This window comes from Tachyglossus aculeatus, chromosome X1 (assembly GCF_015852505.1).
Source record: "Tachyglossus aculeatus isolate mTacAcu1 chromosome X1, mTacAcu1.pri, whole genome shotgun sequence".
NCBI classification, from domain to species: Eukaryota; Metazoa; Chordata; class Mammalia; order Monotremata; family Tachyglossidae; genus Tachyglossus; species Tachyglossus aculeatus.
This window is the reverse complement of record NC_052101.1, coordinates 121,922,855-121,940,984: the sequence shown is the minus strand read 5'-3', so window position 1 is coordinate 121,940,984 and position 18,130 is coordinate 121,922,855. Positions and strand designations below refer to the sequence as shown.

At 49.9% G+C, this 18,130-nt stretch overlaps 1 protein-coding gene across 1 annotated transcript in view; it reads left to right on the top strand.

Moving 5' to 3' along the window:
* The first annotated feature begins 615 nt into the window (after positions 1-615).
* HAPLN4 (hyaluronan and proteoglycan link protein 4) overlaps positions 616-18,130 on the top strand; it is a 32,188-nt gene continuing 14,673 nt past the window's right edge. Inside the window, exons 1-2 of the mRNA XM_038739860.1 lie at positions 616-875; positions 11,884-12,010. Coding sequence (XP_038595788.1) covers positions 873-875; positions 11,884-12,010 — 130 coding nt within the window. The 5' untranslated portion in view covers positions 616-872. The remainder of the gene's footprint in view (positions 876-11,883; positions 12,011-18,130) is intronic.

The following is an 18,130-nucleotide window of genomic DNA, read 5'->3' as shown; positions in this document are numbered from 1 at the left end:
TGCCCCTTAGACTGTGAACCCCACGTGGGGACAGGGACTGTGTCCACTCTGATGATCTTACATCTACTCCAGCGTTTGACACACAGCAAGGGCTTAACAAATATCCCAATTATCTTTCTTAAAGAGTCTGGGGACTGAGATCCAGGGGCTGCCGTGACACTGAGGGAACCAGCTCTGCCCATCCCTAGGCTTTCTGGGTGAGGGGGTTGGAGGGAAGCAGTAGAAGGGGGTTCTGCAGCTCCCTCCATAGCCCTGTGGGGAACCGCATCAAGTGCTGACTCCAGAGGTGGGCTCTGGTCCTCCCCAGCAGGGGTGTGTTTTCAGCTCAGCGGCCCTCCCCACACTTAGAAAAGGGCTTTGCCAAGAGGGGTGGGCGGAAGGACCCCATTCTGCTGTTGGAGTGCATCCCTGGCACCCATCCCCCGCCCTTCCTGAGTCAGACTACTTCACCTGCCTCTTCTCCTTTAAAATTCCCTCCTTCTCTCCCTTCCTCCTCCAGCCCCCCCCTTCCTCCCGCATTCGCCTCCCTCTGTCCCCGCTCAGGCAGGCACCGGCCCCAGTCCTGCCCGCCCACCTGCCCGCCCCATCCTCCCTCTCACCGGAACTTCTCTAGCGGGTGCTCTGTGGATTCCAAGGGGAAGATGCTGAGGGCCATTTGGGTCCACATCAGCCGGAGCCCCGTCCCCACGCTGCCAGCCAAGTAAAAAAAGAGGGAGAGAAAGCAAAGAACGAAGGAAGGGGGCAAAGTCCAAGCTGGCCCAGAGAGCGAAACCCCCACCCCCACCCCCACACAACTTAGCCTGATGGGCATCTAACAGGAGCCCCTCTTCTGCCTGCTTCGCGGGGTCCGTTTGGTCTGTGCTCCAGGAGTCATGGTGAGTTAGAGAGAGGTTCTCTCCATCCCACTTTGGTGCAGGATCCCAGCTCCTGATAATGTAACCTTGGCAATGCAGTTCTCCACCGAGCTGCTGCATTCTGCTACTGCAGGCGGAGCTGAGTCCGTCCCTACTCCTGGAGCAGGATGGAACCCAGGGGCCGACCAGCCTGGTCGGGTTGCTCAGGGTGGGGCTGGCCATGGGGAGAGGGCTGGGGCCCTCTGGGATGCCCCTCCACCATCCCCCGAAGCTTCCCCCCCCAAGGATCCCAGTCTCAGTACTGGGATGCGGGTATGCACCCCCAACCCCCCACCCCCAGGCACAGTCCCTCTCCCCACTCCCCAGCCCGGCCCCTTGTTTCACTGGAGAGGATGGTGCTTTGACTGTAGCAGCAGCTACTACTGGCTTGAGCATTTTGCAAAGTTGCATGAAACAACTGCTGGACCATGGGGCTGGCACTATTTTCCCCTCCCTCTCCTCCATGGCCATTCCTCTCACCCCCATGGAGGTCGGCCTGTCTTTCTGCCTTCTGCTAGCTCCCCCCTCGCTCTCTCGTTCTCTCTCTCTCTCTCTTCCTCATGGCGCAGCCCAAATGCTGTCATTATGGCTTGGGGGGAGGGGAAGTCCCTGGAAGAGCCTGGCTGGAGTCTGGGAGCCAGGACTCCTGGGGTCTATATCTGGATCTGCCAGGCTGGGGGCCTCCAGGCCTCAGTTTCCCCTTGTGTCCAGCATGGTAGCCCACTTTCCTTGAGTCATCAGATTTTCTTAATTAGTGTTCGCAAAGCACCAGAGGAATGGGAAGCATTAGGGTCCTCTATTAACTCATTTCTCTGCAGGCGATGGCTGCCTGCATTGAACAGTCTCTCTCCACACTGAAAAGGTAGCCAGTTTGCGGGTGCGTGTCAGTGTGCGTATGTGCACGTGTGTGTGTGTGTGTGTGTGTGTGTGTGTGTGTGCACTTATGAGTGTGGGCACTCTCTAGCTCCAGCCGAGGTCTAGCTAGACTATAAACTATATCTGATCTGACCCTACACCAGGGAGGCAGCTTTAGGGGTGGCACATCTCCACCCCCCGACCCAGGGTCCCACTCTCTTAGTACCACTGTGGCAGCGGGGGGCAGGAGGGGGGGCGGGAGACAGGGTGTCCCCCACCTGGAGGCTGAAATGAAATAAAAGAACTGGATCCCCTCCCTGCTTTCCATGCCAACCAAGGGTGCCCTTCCAGGACTCTTCTTTCCATGCCACCAGACTGACCCCTTGGGTTTTTAGAGCAGCACCAAGTGTTCTTTCAACTCTTATATCAGGGAGCGAGGTTATTCACTTCATTTTACAGATGGGGAAATGAAGCCCAGAGAGGTTAAGTGACTTGCCCAAAGTCACACAGCATGTCAGTGGCAGAGGCAGGACTAGAGCCTGGGACCCTTAGTTCCAGGCTCCCTTTATGCCATCCCCTTCACTACATAAACTCACCCCGACACCTAGGGCTGCATCCTCTTTCCTGGTCCTCGAGAAGGCTTTCGGGGAGCCTGGGGAGGGGGAGGAAGGAGGAGCTGGGGGATGCGAAGGGAAGAAGAAAGAGGAAGAGAGTTCCTTGGACCAGGGAGACAAAGGAACCGGCTCTCTACTCTGCCCTATAGATGGCAGCAGCTTCTCAAACCTGCCAGCTTTCCCAGTTTCTCAAATCTGTCCTTTTCCCCATTTCCTACCCCTTGCTTCCCAGAGGTGAAACTCCCCAAAAAGGGGCGGGGGGGGGGGGGGAGAGGAACGACGACGACGATGAGCCAGGCCCTGCCCCCCCCAGATCCTCATCCTCCAGACCCTAGCAGGGGCTCAGGAGGGTTTTTTTTTTAATGGTATTTGTTAAGTGCTTACTATATGCCACACTGTACTGTACCCTGGAGTAGGTACAAGCTAATCAGGTTGGACACAGCCCAAGTGCCACATGGAACTCACAGTCTTAATCCCCATTGTATAGATGAGGTAACTGAGGCACAGAAAAGTTAAGGGACTTGTGTCAGGAATCCAATTGCAGGATTACTTTTTATGGCGTAGTGGATAGAGCCTGGGCTTTGGAGTCAGAGGTCATGAGTTCAAATCCCAGCTCCGCCAACTATCTGCTGTGTGGCCTTGGGCAAGTCACTTAACAACTCTGTGCCTCAGTTCCCTCATCTGTAAAATGGGGATTAAGACTGTGAGCCCTATGTGGGACAGGGACTGTGTCCACCCTGATTAACCCATCTACCCCAGTGCTTAGTAAAGTGCCTGGCACATAGTAAGCGCTTAACAAATACCATTTAAAGCAAAACAAAACAGTTTGCTGGTCCACAGACCTACAAGGGGACGGAATTGTGTCCCTCCTTCTCAGGTGTGGGAAAGACACTGGGAGTCAGAAGACAGAGTTCTACTCCCAACTCTGCCACTGGCCTGCTATATGACCTTGGAAAAGTCACTTTATCTTGCCAGGCCTCTGTTTCCTCATCAGTCAAAGGGGATGAGATAGTTTGGGAGCTCAGTGTGTGACAGGGTCTTGAATGAACCCTGGCACTTAGCACATTAGTAAGCACTTAACAGATTCTTACCTCTAAGCTGTAAGCTTGTTGTGGGCTGGGAACCTGCCTACTAACTTTGATATTGTACTCTCCCAAGCACTTAGTACAGTGCTCTGCACACAGTATGCGCTCAATAAATACAAATGCTTTATTGATTGATTCCCCCAGCAATCTTGGCACATTCCCATGATGTCATAAACTTTTCAGGGTATGGCTTTCAGGGATTGTTGACTACCATGGGAAGCGGCATAGCTGCTAATTCCAGAGGAGTATGGGGGCCACTGCCCCAGACTTCAATCTGTGGGGAGAAAGGCCATTGTTTCCAAAAGGTCCTGGGAGCTTCCGAGCAGGGCTGAAAAGAAGAAGAGTTTCTCAGAGGGACTGAAAGAGATCCCAAATCAGATCCTCCTGGCTTCTGGGATTCAGGAGATCCAGGTTCTCCAGTCCCGGCTCCATCATTTGCCTGCTGTGTGACCTTGGGCAAGTCACTTAGCTTCTCTGGTCCTCATCAGTATAATGGAGTTGAAATGCCTGTTTGCCCTCCTCCTTAGACTGCGAGCCCTGTGTGGGACTGGGGCTGTATCCGACCTGATTATCTTCTACCTTAATACAGTACAGGCACATAGTAAAAGCTTAATAAGGACCAAGTTATTACTATTATTACTGTTAGATCTTCAACGGGCTTGGGAGTCAGAGGTCATGAGTTCTAATTCCGGCTCCACCACTGATCAGCTGTGTGACTTTGGGCAAGTCACTTGACTTCTCTGTGCCTCAGTTACCTCATCTGTAAAATGGGGATTAAGACTATGAGCCCCATGTGGGACAACCTGATTACCTTGTATCTACCCCAGTGCTTAGAGCAGTGCTCAGCACATAGTAAGCGCTTAACAAATGCCTTCATTATTATCCAACAGCTGCATGCCACTCCCATGTGGGATCTCAAATGTATCACTCTCTAAAGTCCCACCCGCCTTTTTGCCCCTCATATCAAAAGGAAAATTTGGCACCTTTGTTAGGGGGTAAAGCTTAGGGGGCTGATTACCATTGGCCCCTAAATAAGTATCCACATTCATTCATTCATTCAATCGTATTTATTGAGCATTTACTGAGTGCAGAGCACTGTACTAAGTGCTTGAAAAGTACAATTTGGCAACAGATAGAGACAGTCCCTACCCAACAATGGGTTCACAGTCTAGAAAGGGGAGACAGACAACAAAACAAAACAAGAAGACAGGTGTCAATACCATCAAAATAAATAGAATTATAGAATATGCACATCATTAATAAAATAGAGTAATAAATATGTACAAATATACACAAGTACTGTGGGGAGGGGAAGGGGGTACGGCAGAGGGAGGGAGGGGGGATGATGGGGAGGAGGAGGAGAAGACAATGGGGGGCTCAGTCTGGGAAGGCCTCCTGGAGGAGGTGAGCTCTCAGTAGGGCTTTGAAGGAAGGAAGAGAGCTAGTTTGGCAGATGTGTGGAGGGAGGGTATTCCAGGCCAGAGGTTGGACGTGGGCCAGTGGTTGACGGCGGGACAGGCGAGAACAAGGCACAGAGAGGAGGTTAGTGGCAGAGGAGCGGAGTGCATGGGCTGGACTGTAGATGGAGAGAAAGGAGGTGAGGTAGGAGGGGGCGAGGTGATGGAGAGCCTTGAAGCCTGGTTTGAATCCCTAAAGAGAACAAGGGGAAAATCCAGGCAGAGAACCAGAGTCTCAGTCCTATTCGTGTCATGCATTCCTTCCCCCAACCCTCCCCAGCACATACCCATTTCTTTACTTAATAATAACAATTAAATAAATAAATAATTAATAGGTCATGGTTTCTAATCCTAGCTCTGCCACATATCTGCTGTGTGACCTTGGGCAAGTCACTTCCCTTCTCTGGGCCTCAGTTACCTCATCTGTGAAATGGGAATTAAGAGTGTGAGCCCTGTGTGGGACAGGGACTGTGTCCAACCTGACTACTTTGTATCCACCCTGGCACTTAGAACAGTGCTTGATACATAGTAAACACTTAACAAGTACCATTACTATTATTAATCAATCAATCGTATTTATTGAGCACTTACTGTGTGCAAAGCACTGTACTAAGCAGTTGGGAAGTACAAGTTGGCAACATATAGAGACGGTCCCTACCCAACAGTAGGCTTACAGTCTAGAATAATTGTATTTGTTAAATGTTTACTATGTTCCAGGCACTGTTCTAAGCACTGGAGTAGATACAAGCAAAATCGGGTTGGACACTTGCACACTCATGAAAACATATCCTCTGCGCATGCATCAATCAATCAATCATATTTATTGAGTGATTACTGCATGCAGAGCACTGTATTAAATGCTTGGGAGAGTACAGCACTACAATATAACAGACACATTCCCTACCCACAATGAGCTTACAGTCTAGTGGGGGAGATAGACATGAATATAAATAAATAAATTACAGATATGTACATAAGTGCTGTGGGGCTGGGGGCGGGGGTGGTGAATAAAGGGAGCAAGTCAGGGCAATGCAGCAGAAGGGAGTAGAGAAAGAAGAAATGAGGGCTTAGTCAAGGAAGGCCTCTTGGAGGAGATGTGCCTTCAATAAGGCTTTGAAGGGGGGCAAGAGTAACTGTTGGAATCAAATCAATCAGTGGTATTTATTGAGTGCTAACTGTGTGCAGAGCACTGTACTAAGTTTTTTTTAATGGCATTTGTTAAGTGCTTACTATGTGCAAACCACTGTTCTAAGCACTGTGGGACACAAGGTGATCAGGTTGTCCCACGTGGGGCTCACAGTCTTAATCCCCATTTTACAGATGAGGTAACTGAGGTTCAGAGAAGTTAAGTGACTTGCCCAAGGTCACACAGCAGACGTGGGGGAGCTGGGACTAGAACCCATGACCTCTGACTCCCAGGCCCAGGCTCTTTCCACTCAGCCACGCTGTCTCCCTGACGAAGTGGTCGGAATAGTACAACAGAGTTGGTAGACATGTTCCCTGCCCACAATGAGTTTATACACAACATCTATCTCCATACACAAAAACACACCCACACAAGCACACAAGCCCTCCCTCTCACTCACACCCTTTAGCAGTAATAATAATAATGGTGGTATTTGTTAAGCGCTTACTATGTGCCAAGCACTGTTCTAAGCACTGGGGTAGATACAAGGTACTCAGGTTGTCCCACATGGGACTCACAGTCTTAATCCCCATTTTACGGATGAGGGAACTGAGGCACAGAGAAGTTAAGTGACTTGCCCAAGGTCACACAGCAAACAAGTGGCAGAGCCAGGATTAGAACCCACAACCTCTGGCTCCCAAGCCCGTGCTCTTTCCACTGAGCCACGCTGCTTCAGTATTACAGTAGTACAGTACAGTACTACAATGGGGGTTGGCAGCCCCCCTTCTAATGCAGCCCCATGCCCCGTTTCTCCACCCTGTCACTCACTTCCACCCCAGCACTGAGTACAATGCCTGACACATAGTAAGTGCTTAACAAATACTACAATTATTCCTTGCCAGCCCTAATTACCTCGCCAAAGCTGGGATGAATTTGCTGCCTGTTGCTTTTTATGACCATTGCCAGAAACACTCCCACTCCCTAACAATACCCTAAGGACTGCCTTTATGCTTGGGTAATCCCCCATGGCTCCTGAGCGGGTTTAGAACCAAAGCTGGAAAGGGGGTGTCTCCATCACTTAGTACAGTGCTTTGCACATAGTAAGCGCTTAATAAATGCCATCATTATTTATTATTTATTACAGTGCCTGGAACAAATGCCACAATTATTATTGTCATTATTATCATTATTATTATTAGGCGGCATGGTGTTGGCCGAGTCAGGGAGAACTGGGGATAATAATTATGGTATTTGTTAAGCGCTTACTGTGTGCCGGGCACTATACTAAGCACTGGGTGGATGATGCAAGCAAATCAGGTTGACACAGTCCTTGGTCCATGTGGGGCTCTCAGTCTCAATCCCTATTTTACAGATGAGATAACTGAGGCACAGAGAAGTAAAGTGACTTGCCCAAGGTCACACAGCAGACAAGTGGCAGAGGCAGGATTAGAACCCATGACTTTCTGACTCCCAGGTCTGAGCTCTATCCTCTACACCATTCTGATACTCATCCCAGACATACAATACTTGCACATATACTTGCGCAACACTTGTGCATACGACCTTCTGACTCTATCCACTATCTATCTAGGCCCAACTCTAACCACTACCCCATGCAGGAGACAGGAGGTGGGGAGATTGAAAGGGAAATTGAAATTGAAAGGGAAAGATGGGGACACTGGCAGGGTCAGGTGGAGGGTGATGGTGTCTACAGCTGGTGGGAGGCCGGGGAGAGGGCTAGGCAAGGCTCTAATCAATCAGTGGTACCTACTGAGCGCTTACTGTGTGCACAACATTGTACTAATTGCTTGAGAAAGTACGATATAACAGAGTTGGTAGACGTGATCTCTGCCTACAAGGAAATGCCAGTTAATAGGGAGACAGACATTAAAAAACATCAAGTATAAGGGAAATCACAGAATATAAAAATATATGCACAAGTATTGTGGGGCTGGAATGAGTATCATCGTGGTGCAGTGGATAGAGCTCAGGCCTGGGAGTCAGAAGGTCGTGGGTTCTAATTCCAGATCTGCCACTTGTCTGCCGTGTGACCTTGGGCAAGTCACTTCACTTCGCTGTGCCTCAGTTACCTCATCTGTAAAATGGGGATTGAGACTGTGAGTCCCACATGGGACAGAGACTGTGTCCAATCCGATTTACTTGTACCCACCCCAGTGCTTAGTACAGTGCCTGGCACATAGTATGAGCTTAACAAATACCATCAATATTATTATTATTGTCATTCATTCATTTGTTCATTCAATCAATCGTATTTATTGAGCACTGTGTGCACAACACTGTACTAAGCGCTTGGGAAAACACAATACAACAGTAGAGACAATCCCTGCCCACAAGGAGCTCACAGTCTAGATGGGAGGAAGACAGACAGCAATACAAGTAAACAGACATCAATATAAATCCTTATTACACAGCCAAGTTCAGAGTAAATGCAGAGGAGAGGGCGGATATGGGAAATACAGAACTAAATCTGGAACTACAGGACTAAGTCCTCTGAAGAGGACTAGGGGTGGTGTAGACTGTGTGTGCCTTTCAAGTGGTTTAAGGAGAGGAGGGAGGGATCTCGGCTGATGCCACACCCTGATAGGGTCTAAGCCACTAGCCTGTCCCAGAAAGGATTCTCTGACTAGATCAGTCAATGCCTCTGTCCGGCTTTGGATGCTCCTTCCAAATCTGTCTCCTGGTGTGTCAAGCCCACACACTTCACTTCTCTAACACCAACCCACTCACTGTGCCTCCACCTCGTCTCTCTCTCGCCACTGACCCCTCGCCCATGCCCTCCCTCCTGCCTGGACCTTCATTCCCCATCACATCTGATAAATAACCACCACTCTCCTTCCTCAAATCACACCTCTTCCAGAAAACCTTCCCTGACTGACCCCCTCATCTCCCCACTCTACTCTCTCTCCCTTCTGCATCACCCATGCACCAAAGCCTGTACCCTAATAAGCACTTTGATACGCCACCTTCAGCCCCACAGCACTTATGTACAAATCCTTACACTCTACCATTTCCCCTGACATTTATTTTAATGTCTGTTTCCTCCTCTAGATTGTCAGCTCCTTGAGGGTAGGGATCAAATATATGAACTCCCCTGTGCTCTCCCAAGTGCTTAATCCAGTGCTCAGCACACAGTACATGCTCAGTAGATATCACTGATCGATTTATTGGTGCCAAGGGGCACTGCTGTAATTAAGCTTTTACTGTGTGCAAAGCTGAGTGTCTGGGAGAGTATTATTATTATCATTATTATATTTAAGCACTTACTATTTGTCAAGCATTGTCCTAAGTGCTGGGGCAGATATAAATTAATCAGGTTGGACACAATCCCTGTCCCGCATGGGGCTTGCGGTCTAAGTAGGAGAGAGAACAGGTATTGAATTCCCATTTTACAATTGAGGAAAGTGAGGAAGAGTGAAGTTAAGTGACTTGCCCAAGATCACATAGTAAGCAAATGGTTGAGCCGGGATTAGAACCAGCGTGGCTTAGTGGAAAGAGCCTGGGCTTGGGAATCAGAGGACGTGGGTTCTAATCCCGGCTCCTCCACTTGTCTGCTGTGTGACCTTGGGTAAGCCACTTCACTTCTCTGTGCCTCAGTATCTCATCAGTAAAATGGGGATTAAGACTGTGAGCCCCATGTGGGACAACTGATGACCTTGTATCTACCCCAGTGCTTAGAACAGTGCTTGGCACATAGTAAGTGCTTAACAAATACCATAATAATAATAATTATTATTATTACTATTATTATTATTATTACAGCCCAGGTTCTCTGACTCCCAGGCCCATGGTCTTTCCACTAGGCCATGCTGCTTCTCATGTAGCAGAGTTGTTAGACACATTCCCTGCCTTTAAAGAGTTTACAGTTTAGAGGGGGAGAGAGATATCAAAATAAATTATGGACCTGTAGAAGCATATTAATTCATTCATTCAATTGTATTTATTGAGCACTTACTGTGTGCAGAGCACTGTACTAAGTGCTTGGAAAGTACACGTTGGCAACATATAGAGACAGTCCCTACCCAACAACAGGCTCACAGTCTAGAGGGGGGAGACAGACAACAAAACAAAATATATTAACAAAATAAAATAAATAGAATAGTAAATATGTACAAGTAAAATAAATAGAGTAATAAATCTGTACAAACATATACACAGGTGCTGTGGGGAGGGGAAGAAGTAGGACCGGGGGGATGGGGAGGAGGAGAGGAAAAAGGGGGCTCAGTCTGGGAAGGCCTCCTGGAGGAGGTGAGCTCTCAGTAAGGCTTTGAAGGGAGGAAGAGAGCTAGCTTGGCGGATGTGTGGAGGGAGGGCATCCCAGGCTAGGGGGAGGACGTGGGCCAGGGGTTGATGGCGGGACAGGCGAGAACGAGGCACAGTGAGGTGGTTAGCGGCAGAGGAGCAGAGGGTGCAGGCTGGGCTGTAAAAGGAGAGAAGGGAGGTGAGGTAGGAGGGGGCGAGGTGATGGAGAGCCTTGAAGCCAAGAGTGAGGAGTTTTTGCCTGATGTGTAGGTTGACTGGTAGCCACTGGAGATTTCTGAGGAGGGGAGTAACATACCCAGGGTGTTTCTGCACAAAGATGATCAGGGCAGCGGCATGAAGTATAGACTGAAGTGGCGAGAGACAAGAGGATGGGAGAGCAGAGAGGAGGCTGATGCAGTGATCCAGTCAGGATAGGATGAGAGACTTAATCAGCAAGGTAGCGGTTTGGATGGAGAGGAAAGGGCAGATCTTGGCGATGTTGCGGAGGTGAGACCGGCAGATTTTGGTGCTGGATTGGATGTGAGGGGTGAACGAGAGAGCGGAGTCAAGGTTGACACCAAGGTTGCGGGCTTGTGAGACGGGAAGGATGGTAGTGCCGTCTACAGTGACGGGAAAGTCAGGGAGAGGACAGGGTTTGGGAGGGAAGATAAGGAGTTCAGTCTTGGACATATCGAGTTTTAGATGGTGGGCAGACATCCAGATGAAGATGTCCGGAAGGCAGGAGGAGACCCGAGCCTGAAGGGAGGGAGAGAGAGCAGGGGCAGAGATGTAGATTTGGGTGTCATCAGCATAGAGATGATAGTTGAACCCGTGGGAGTGAATGAGTTCACCAAGGGAGTGGGTGTAGATAGAGAACAGAAGGGGACCAAGAACTGACCCTTGAGGAACCCCTACAGTAAGGGGATGGGAGGGGGAGGAGGAGCCCACAAAAGAGACTGAGAAAGAACGGCCGGAGAGATAAGAGGAGAACCAGGAGAGGACAGAGTCTGTGAAGCCAACATATTGAGCAGCAGCATGACCTAGTGAATACAGCACAGGCCTGGGAGTCAGAAGGACTTTGGTTCTAGTCCTGTCTCTGCCACCTGTCTGCTGTGTGACCTTGGGCAACTCATTTCACTTCTCTATGTTTCAGTTACCTCCTCTGTAAAATGGGGATTAAGATTGTGAGCCCCATGTGGGACATGGTCTGTATCCAACCTGATCATCTTGCTTAGTACAGTGCCTGGCACATAGGAAAGCACTTGACAAATACCATTAAAAAAATGTGTCCATAAATGCTTTGAGGCTGAGGGTGGGCGAATATCAAGTGCTTCAAAGATACAAATCCAAGTGCAAGGGTGATGCAGAAGAGAGAGGAAAGCAGGGGAAATGAGGGCTTAGTTGGGGAAGGCCTCTTGGAGAAGATGTGAATTTAGTAATAAGAAAATCAGACCCTGAGCCAGGCCACTGCGGGGTGAAATCCATGGTCCATCCGGCACAGCATCTTGCCTCCGACAGTGGCGAGAGGGTGCACTTGCTTGGGGGGAACGGTGTGATGGTTGCATTGGTGACTCTCTTGCTCCTCTTTGTCAGGTGTCTGGTTGCAGAGGCCTGCAGGGGAGCCTGCTCCAGGCCAGCCTCCTGGTCTTCCTGATTCTCCTGGCATCCTCCCGCATGACCAGCAGTGAGAGAGGACGCAAGAAGATTGTCCATGTGCTTGGTGAGCAGGGAGGAGTCAGGGATGGGGAGCTGGGAGCCTTGGGGACGTGTGGGGAGGGAAGAGGTGGTGGTGGTGGGAGTATTGAATGGTGGTGCCTGGAGTAGCCGGCCCTTGATGACTACTGCACATCTGGTGAGTGCAAAGGGGATTGCAGCAACCTGACTGAAAGTAGGAAGGCAGGGAGGCCCTCAGTTGGAGCCAGAGTTAGGTTTAACCCTTTAGATGCTGCAGCAGCAGGGTCCAAAGCTCTTCATTCTGGGAAACTACTGTAATCCTGCCTCTGTCAGTTGCCTGCTGTGTGACTTTGGACGTCTAGACTGTAAGCTTGTTGTGGGCAGGGAATGTGTCTATTGTTATATTGTACTCTCCCAAGCACTTAGTACAGTGCTCTGCACACAGTAAACACTCAAGAAATATGACTGACTGACTTAACTTCTCTGTACCTCACTTTCTTCATTTGTAAAATGGGGATTCAAAACCTGTTGTCCCTCCTATTTAGTAATTATGGTATTTCTTAAGTGCTTACTCTATGCCAAGCACTGTATTAAGCACTGGGGTAGATACAAGATCATCAGGTCCCACATGAGGCTCACAGTTTAGGGAGGAGAGAGAACAGGCATTGAATCCCATTTTACAGATGAGGGAACTGAGGCACCGAAAAGTGAAGTGACTTACCCAAGGTCACACCATATGTACATGGCAGAGTCAGGCTTAGAACCCAGATCCTCTGACTCCCAGGCCCAAGCTCTTTCCACTAGGCCAGGCTGCTTCCTACTAGGCCACGCTGTGGCTTCTTTTTTTTTATGATATTCGTTAAGCACTTACTGTGTGCCAGGCACTGGGGTAAATACAAGGTAAACAGGTTGGACACAGTCCCTGTGCCACATGGGGCTCACAGTCTTAATCCCCATTTTACAGATGAGGTAACCGAGGCCCTGAGAAGTGAAATGACTTGCCCAAGGTCAGACAGCAGACAAGTGGTGGAGACAAGACTAGAACCCAAGTCCTTCTGACTCCCAGCCCCGTGCTCCATCCGCTAGGCCATGCTGCTTCTCTTAAGTCTAGATTTAGACTGTGAGCCCCATGTGAGACATGGATTGTGTCCAACCTGATTAACTTGTATCTCCCCCAGTGCTTAGAACAGTGTATGACACATAGGAAATGATTAACAAATATAACGATGATAATAATAGTAATACGAAGAAGAAGAACGATAACAACAACTGGCTCCCACCCGGGGTCACTAGCTAACCCTCACCTACCCACCAACCACCACCAGCACCTCCACATTCTATACCCCAGTCCCATCCCAGCTCCCTGCAATAATTCATCTGCATGCACGCCATGCCTCAGGGACCAGGGAGGAAAAGCTCAAACAGGAAAATGCAGCTCCCGCCGATAAAGCCGGGCACCTTTTATTGGCCCACAAATCAGCCATCCCCCTCTGCCCCATGCTGGGACACTGCCGGTCCCTTTAAGGCCATACTGGACGTCTTGCATGTAAACCTCCCCGGCCACGGCCACGGGGCAGGGAGGAAAGGGGACTCCGGAAAGGCTCAACCTGCACAAGTCCCCGGCTCTGCGTGGGCTCCTGCTCTCCAGCATCTTGCCCCTCTCCCGGCCCAATCGCTGGGCTCTCTCTGCCCTGGGCCCCTAAGCCCAGGGTCTCACCAAAGAAATACACTCCCCAAAGAGCTGGGACCTTTAGCAGTTGGGGCCCCGCCTGCTGTCCTAGAGAACCTCAGGGCTTCTCCACCCTCTCCCTCTCTGCTCCCACTCAACATGGGTTTCAAGTGGCTCCCCCCCAGGTTGAATTCCTTTCCTTCCCTTCCACCCTGCCCCTCCCCTCCCCCCCCCCGGGACACCTAGCAATCAATCAATCAATCAATGATATTTACTGAGCGCTTACTGTTTGCAGAGCACCAGACTAAACGCTTGGGAGAGTACACTATAACAGAGTTGGTAGACAGACTCCCTGCCCACAAGGAGCTGACGGTCTAGAAGGGGAGTCAGACATTAATATAAATAAATAAATGATAGGTGTTTACATAAGTGCCGTGGGGCTGTGGGAGAGGTGAAGAAAGGGTGCAAATCCAAGTGTGAGGGCGACGCCTGTGACAGTAGCCTCATTTGTCCAACCCAATTTGCTTGTATCCACCCCGGTGCTTAGTATAGTGGTTGGCACATAGTAAGCGCTGAACAAATACCACAATTATTATTATTATTCTTTGCTATTCCCAAGGCAGGGCCCTCTTAGAAAATCTTGCTGTCTCTTTCTAACTCTCTGCCCCTCTGTTGCTTTCTCTTTCTGTCTCTCTATCTCTTCTCTCCTTCTCTGTATTTCTTCTTTCTCAAACCCTCTCCCTGTCCATGCCTCTGTGTCTTTCTCTGTCCCTATGCCTTTCTCCCTCTGGTTGTCTGTCTCTCTCTCCCCCCCCCCCCCCCCCCCCCCCCCCTTGTCCCTCCTGGAGCTCTCCTTCTCATTCCTTCTCCATCCACTTCCTCATGGCCTGGCCTCCTGGGATTCAGTCAATCAATCAGTGGTATTTGTTGAGCACTTACTGTGTGCAGAGCACTGGACTAAGCAGTTAAGACAGAGTTTCTTCCCCACCCAGGATCATGTGTGTGAGCCTGTTGTTGGGTAGGGACCACCTCTATATGTTGCCGACTTCTACTTCCCAAGCGCTTAGTACAGTGCTCTGCACACAGTAAGAGCTCAATAAATATGATTGAATGAATGAATGAATGAATATGTGGCCCAGCTGACCCCGACAGTACCAGCCTGCAGGACTCAGCGTCCCTCACCCTGCCCTCCCTGGCTCCCTTTCCTGCAAGCAGCTCCTGGCAATCAATATTGTGGACCCGCCTATTAAAACTGACGACTCTTGTGAGCGGGCTTGATAACAATTTACATTCATGAATTAAACATGCCCATCAGATTGTTTTTAATATCATCCGCAGCAGCGGATCGGCTCTGGAACCGCTGCCTCTGCGACGGCTTTCAAGTAGTTATTACAAAAGAGCTGGGCTTCCCCCTTCATCCCCTCCCCTTCCCTTCCCCGCTTTGTAATAAGCTATTAAGCGCTGCAGCTCTGGCTGGTAATCATTTTATAAATATGAATTAAGCTTTAACCAAACAAACCCTTTGTCTAGCATGGAAGCAGGCCACCTCCCACTTGGTGCTGCTGCATCTTCCTCTTCCACTTCCCCACCTCTCCCCCACCGGGAGGCCTGGGTTTCAACCCAAAGGAACAAGCCTCCCCTTCAGGGACAATAATAATAATAATAATAACAATAATAATAATAATAATAATAATATCGTTTGTTAAGTGCTTACTATGTGCAGAGCACTGTTCTAAGTGCTGGGGTAGATACAAGGTAATCAGGTTGTCCCACGTGGGGCTCACAGTGTTAGTCCCCATTTTACAGATGAGGTCACTGAGGTCCAGAGAAGTCAAGTGACTTGCCCAAAGTCACACAGCTGGTCAGTGGTGGAGCCGGGATTAGAACCCACAATCTCTGGCTCCCAAACCCGTGCTCTTTCCACTATGCCACGCTGCTTCAATGACAAAGGTCTCTTCCGATCCCATCCTGCAAGGGAGCTCCCAGTTTGATTCATTTTAGCCCTGCTTTTCCGGGTCCCAGCTGACCACTGCTCTGTAACCTCCCAGTGGGAAGGGACCTGTCTCCTTCCCGGTGAAGCGGCCAGTGGGGAGATCAGGTTGGGCCAGCACCAGGCTCTGCTCCGGGCTGTCCTCTGCTAGCTGGGTAAGCTGGAGTTTGGCTTACAGCCACCTAGACTTAGACGCCCTGACTACCTGCTGCTCCCTGCCTCTGATAATAATAACTGTGGTATTTGTTAAGTGCTCACTATGTGCCAGGCAATGTACTAAGCGCTGGGGTGGATACAAGCAAATCAGGTTGGACACAGTCCCTGTCCCATGAGGGGCTCACAAACTCAATCCCCATTTTACGAATGAGGTAACCGAGGCCCGGAGAAGTGAAGTGACTTGCCCAAGGTCACACAGCAGACAAGTGGCAGTGCTGGATTAGAACCTATGACCTTCTGATTCCCAGGCCCAGGCTCTGTCCACTAGGCCACACTGCTCCTCTGCCTGGGTCCATCCCCCAGCGGCTTCTGTGTCAAAGCTGGGAGAGGGAGGGAGCTCTGTTCTGCTTGGGGTGGGAAGAGGGGAAGGTGGAGGAGGAGGGACAGACTGGGACCCCAGATGGAGAGAGGGAGGGAGAGGGAGATGGAGCCCAAGGTGCCAAATCCTCCGGCTAAACACGATCCCAGCTTCTTTCCCTGGAAACCAGAAACCTCAAAGACTTCCAGTTCAATGGTGTCCAATACCTCAACCTCTCCAGCTTCTCCCCTGAGAGCATCAGCCAACCACCTGCCCTCATTTCTTCATCCTGCTAGATTGGAAGCTCCTTGAGGGCAACCAATCTGTTGTATTGTCTTCTCCCAAGCTTTTAGTACAGTGCTATGCACACAGAAGATGCCCAATCAGTCAATCATTGATATTTATGGAGTGCTTGGTGCAGCCAAAAAAACGTTCTTCAGAGCCCTTCCTTCCTCCCTGGCACCCACAGGAGGGAAAAGACCAACAGCTTAGGACTGGTATCGGGGACTGCCAGGAAGCAGGGCAGGACTGGGAGGTGGGCAGGAAGGACTTCGGGACCAAGAACCCAAGTAAAGTTATTGATTTTAGTGCTAGTGGTTGGCGTGGTGCCACACACTCTTTCGCCCCCCTGCCAGTCGTGTTCCTATTGGGGCACTGAGTGCAACAAGTGAGTTGGCGGGCAGGGGTGTGGTATATTACAAAGCATTTGTAAGAATTTGGTATACAAAACCTGTTTATGTCCAAAGTGGCTGTGGCTTAGTGCTGGGCCATAGCATCATGGAATGACAGGTAGTTGCTAGGGTAGCCACTTGGGAAATTGCTGCTGGGGTCTTTACCATCCAAGTGAGCCAGGATTTCTGCAGTCTGTCCATCATACGAGATTCTCCAGGTGATCCTCTGGTCAGAAATTTTCACCACTGATGATAGAACTCTTCCTCCCTTCAAAGCCCTACTGAGAGCTCACCTCCTCCAAGAGGCCTTCCCAGACTGAGCCCCCCCATTCCTCTCCCCCTCCCCACCCCCCTCACCCTACCTCCTTCCCCTCCCCACAGCACCTGTATATATGTTTGTACAGATTTATTACTCTATTTATTTTACTTGTTCATATTTACTATTCTATTTATTTTATTTTGTTAATATGTTTTGTTTTGTTGTCTGTCTCCCCCTTCTAGACTGTGAGCCCGCTGTTGGGTAGGGACTGTCTCTATATGTTGCCAACTTGTACTTCCCAAGCACTTAGTACAGTGCTCTGCACACAGTAAGTGCTCAATAAATACGATTGAATGAATGAATGAACCCCAGCAGGCACTCCTCTATTTCTGGCTGATTTCACCCACCAACCACCTGTCTCCCCACCACAGAATGAGTCGAATTTCGTGGGGTGGGGGTTGGGGCGGGGCCAGAACAGATGACTAGAGGAAAAGTTAGCATTGTGAGAGCCTTCATTCCTCACCGTGAGGAAGGGACATCTAGGAGTGTAACTGATACGAGGTTCTTCTCGGCATCCTGTTACCATGGAGACAGACCACTGGGCCGGATGAACCACAGGTCTGACCCATCAGCGGCCTTGCTTGCTCATGGGCTTATGAAGTGGTAGAGGGGGGTTGAGAGAAGAGTGGCAGGACGACAGGGAGAGGAGAGGATGGGTCCTGGGAAGGCCTGTGCTTGCCCCGTTTACTTCTCCTCTGCCCCCGGAACAGGAAAATGTAAGCAGTCCAGTCCATTAATGATAATAACAATAATTATACTACTACCACTACTAATAATAATACTTGTGGTACTTGTTAAGTACTTACTATAAGCACTTACTAGAAAAGCAGCATGGTGTACTAGATAGAGCACAGGCCTGAGAGTCAGAAGGTCGTGGGTTCTAATCCCAGCTCTGCCACTTGTCTGCTTTGTGACCTTGGGCAAGTCACTTTATTTCTCTCTGCCTCAGTAACCTCATCTGTAAAATGGGGATTGACACTGAGAGCCTCATGTGGGACAGGGA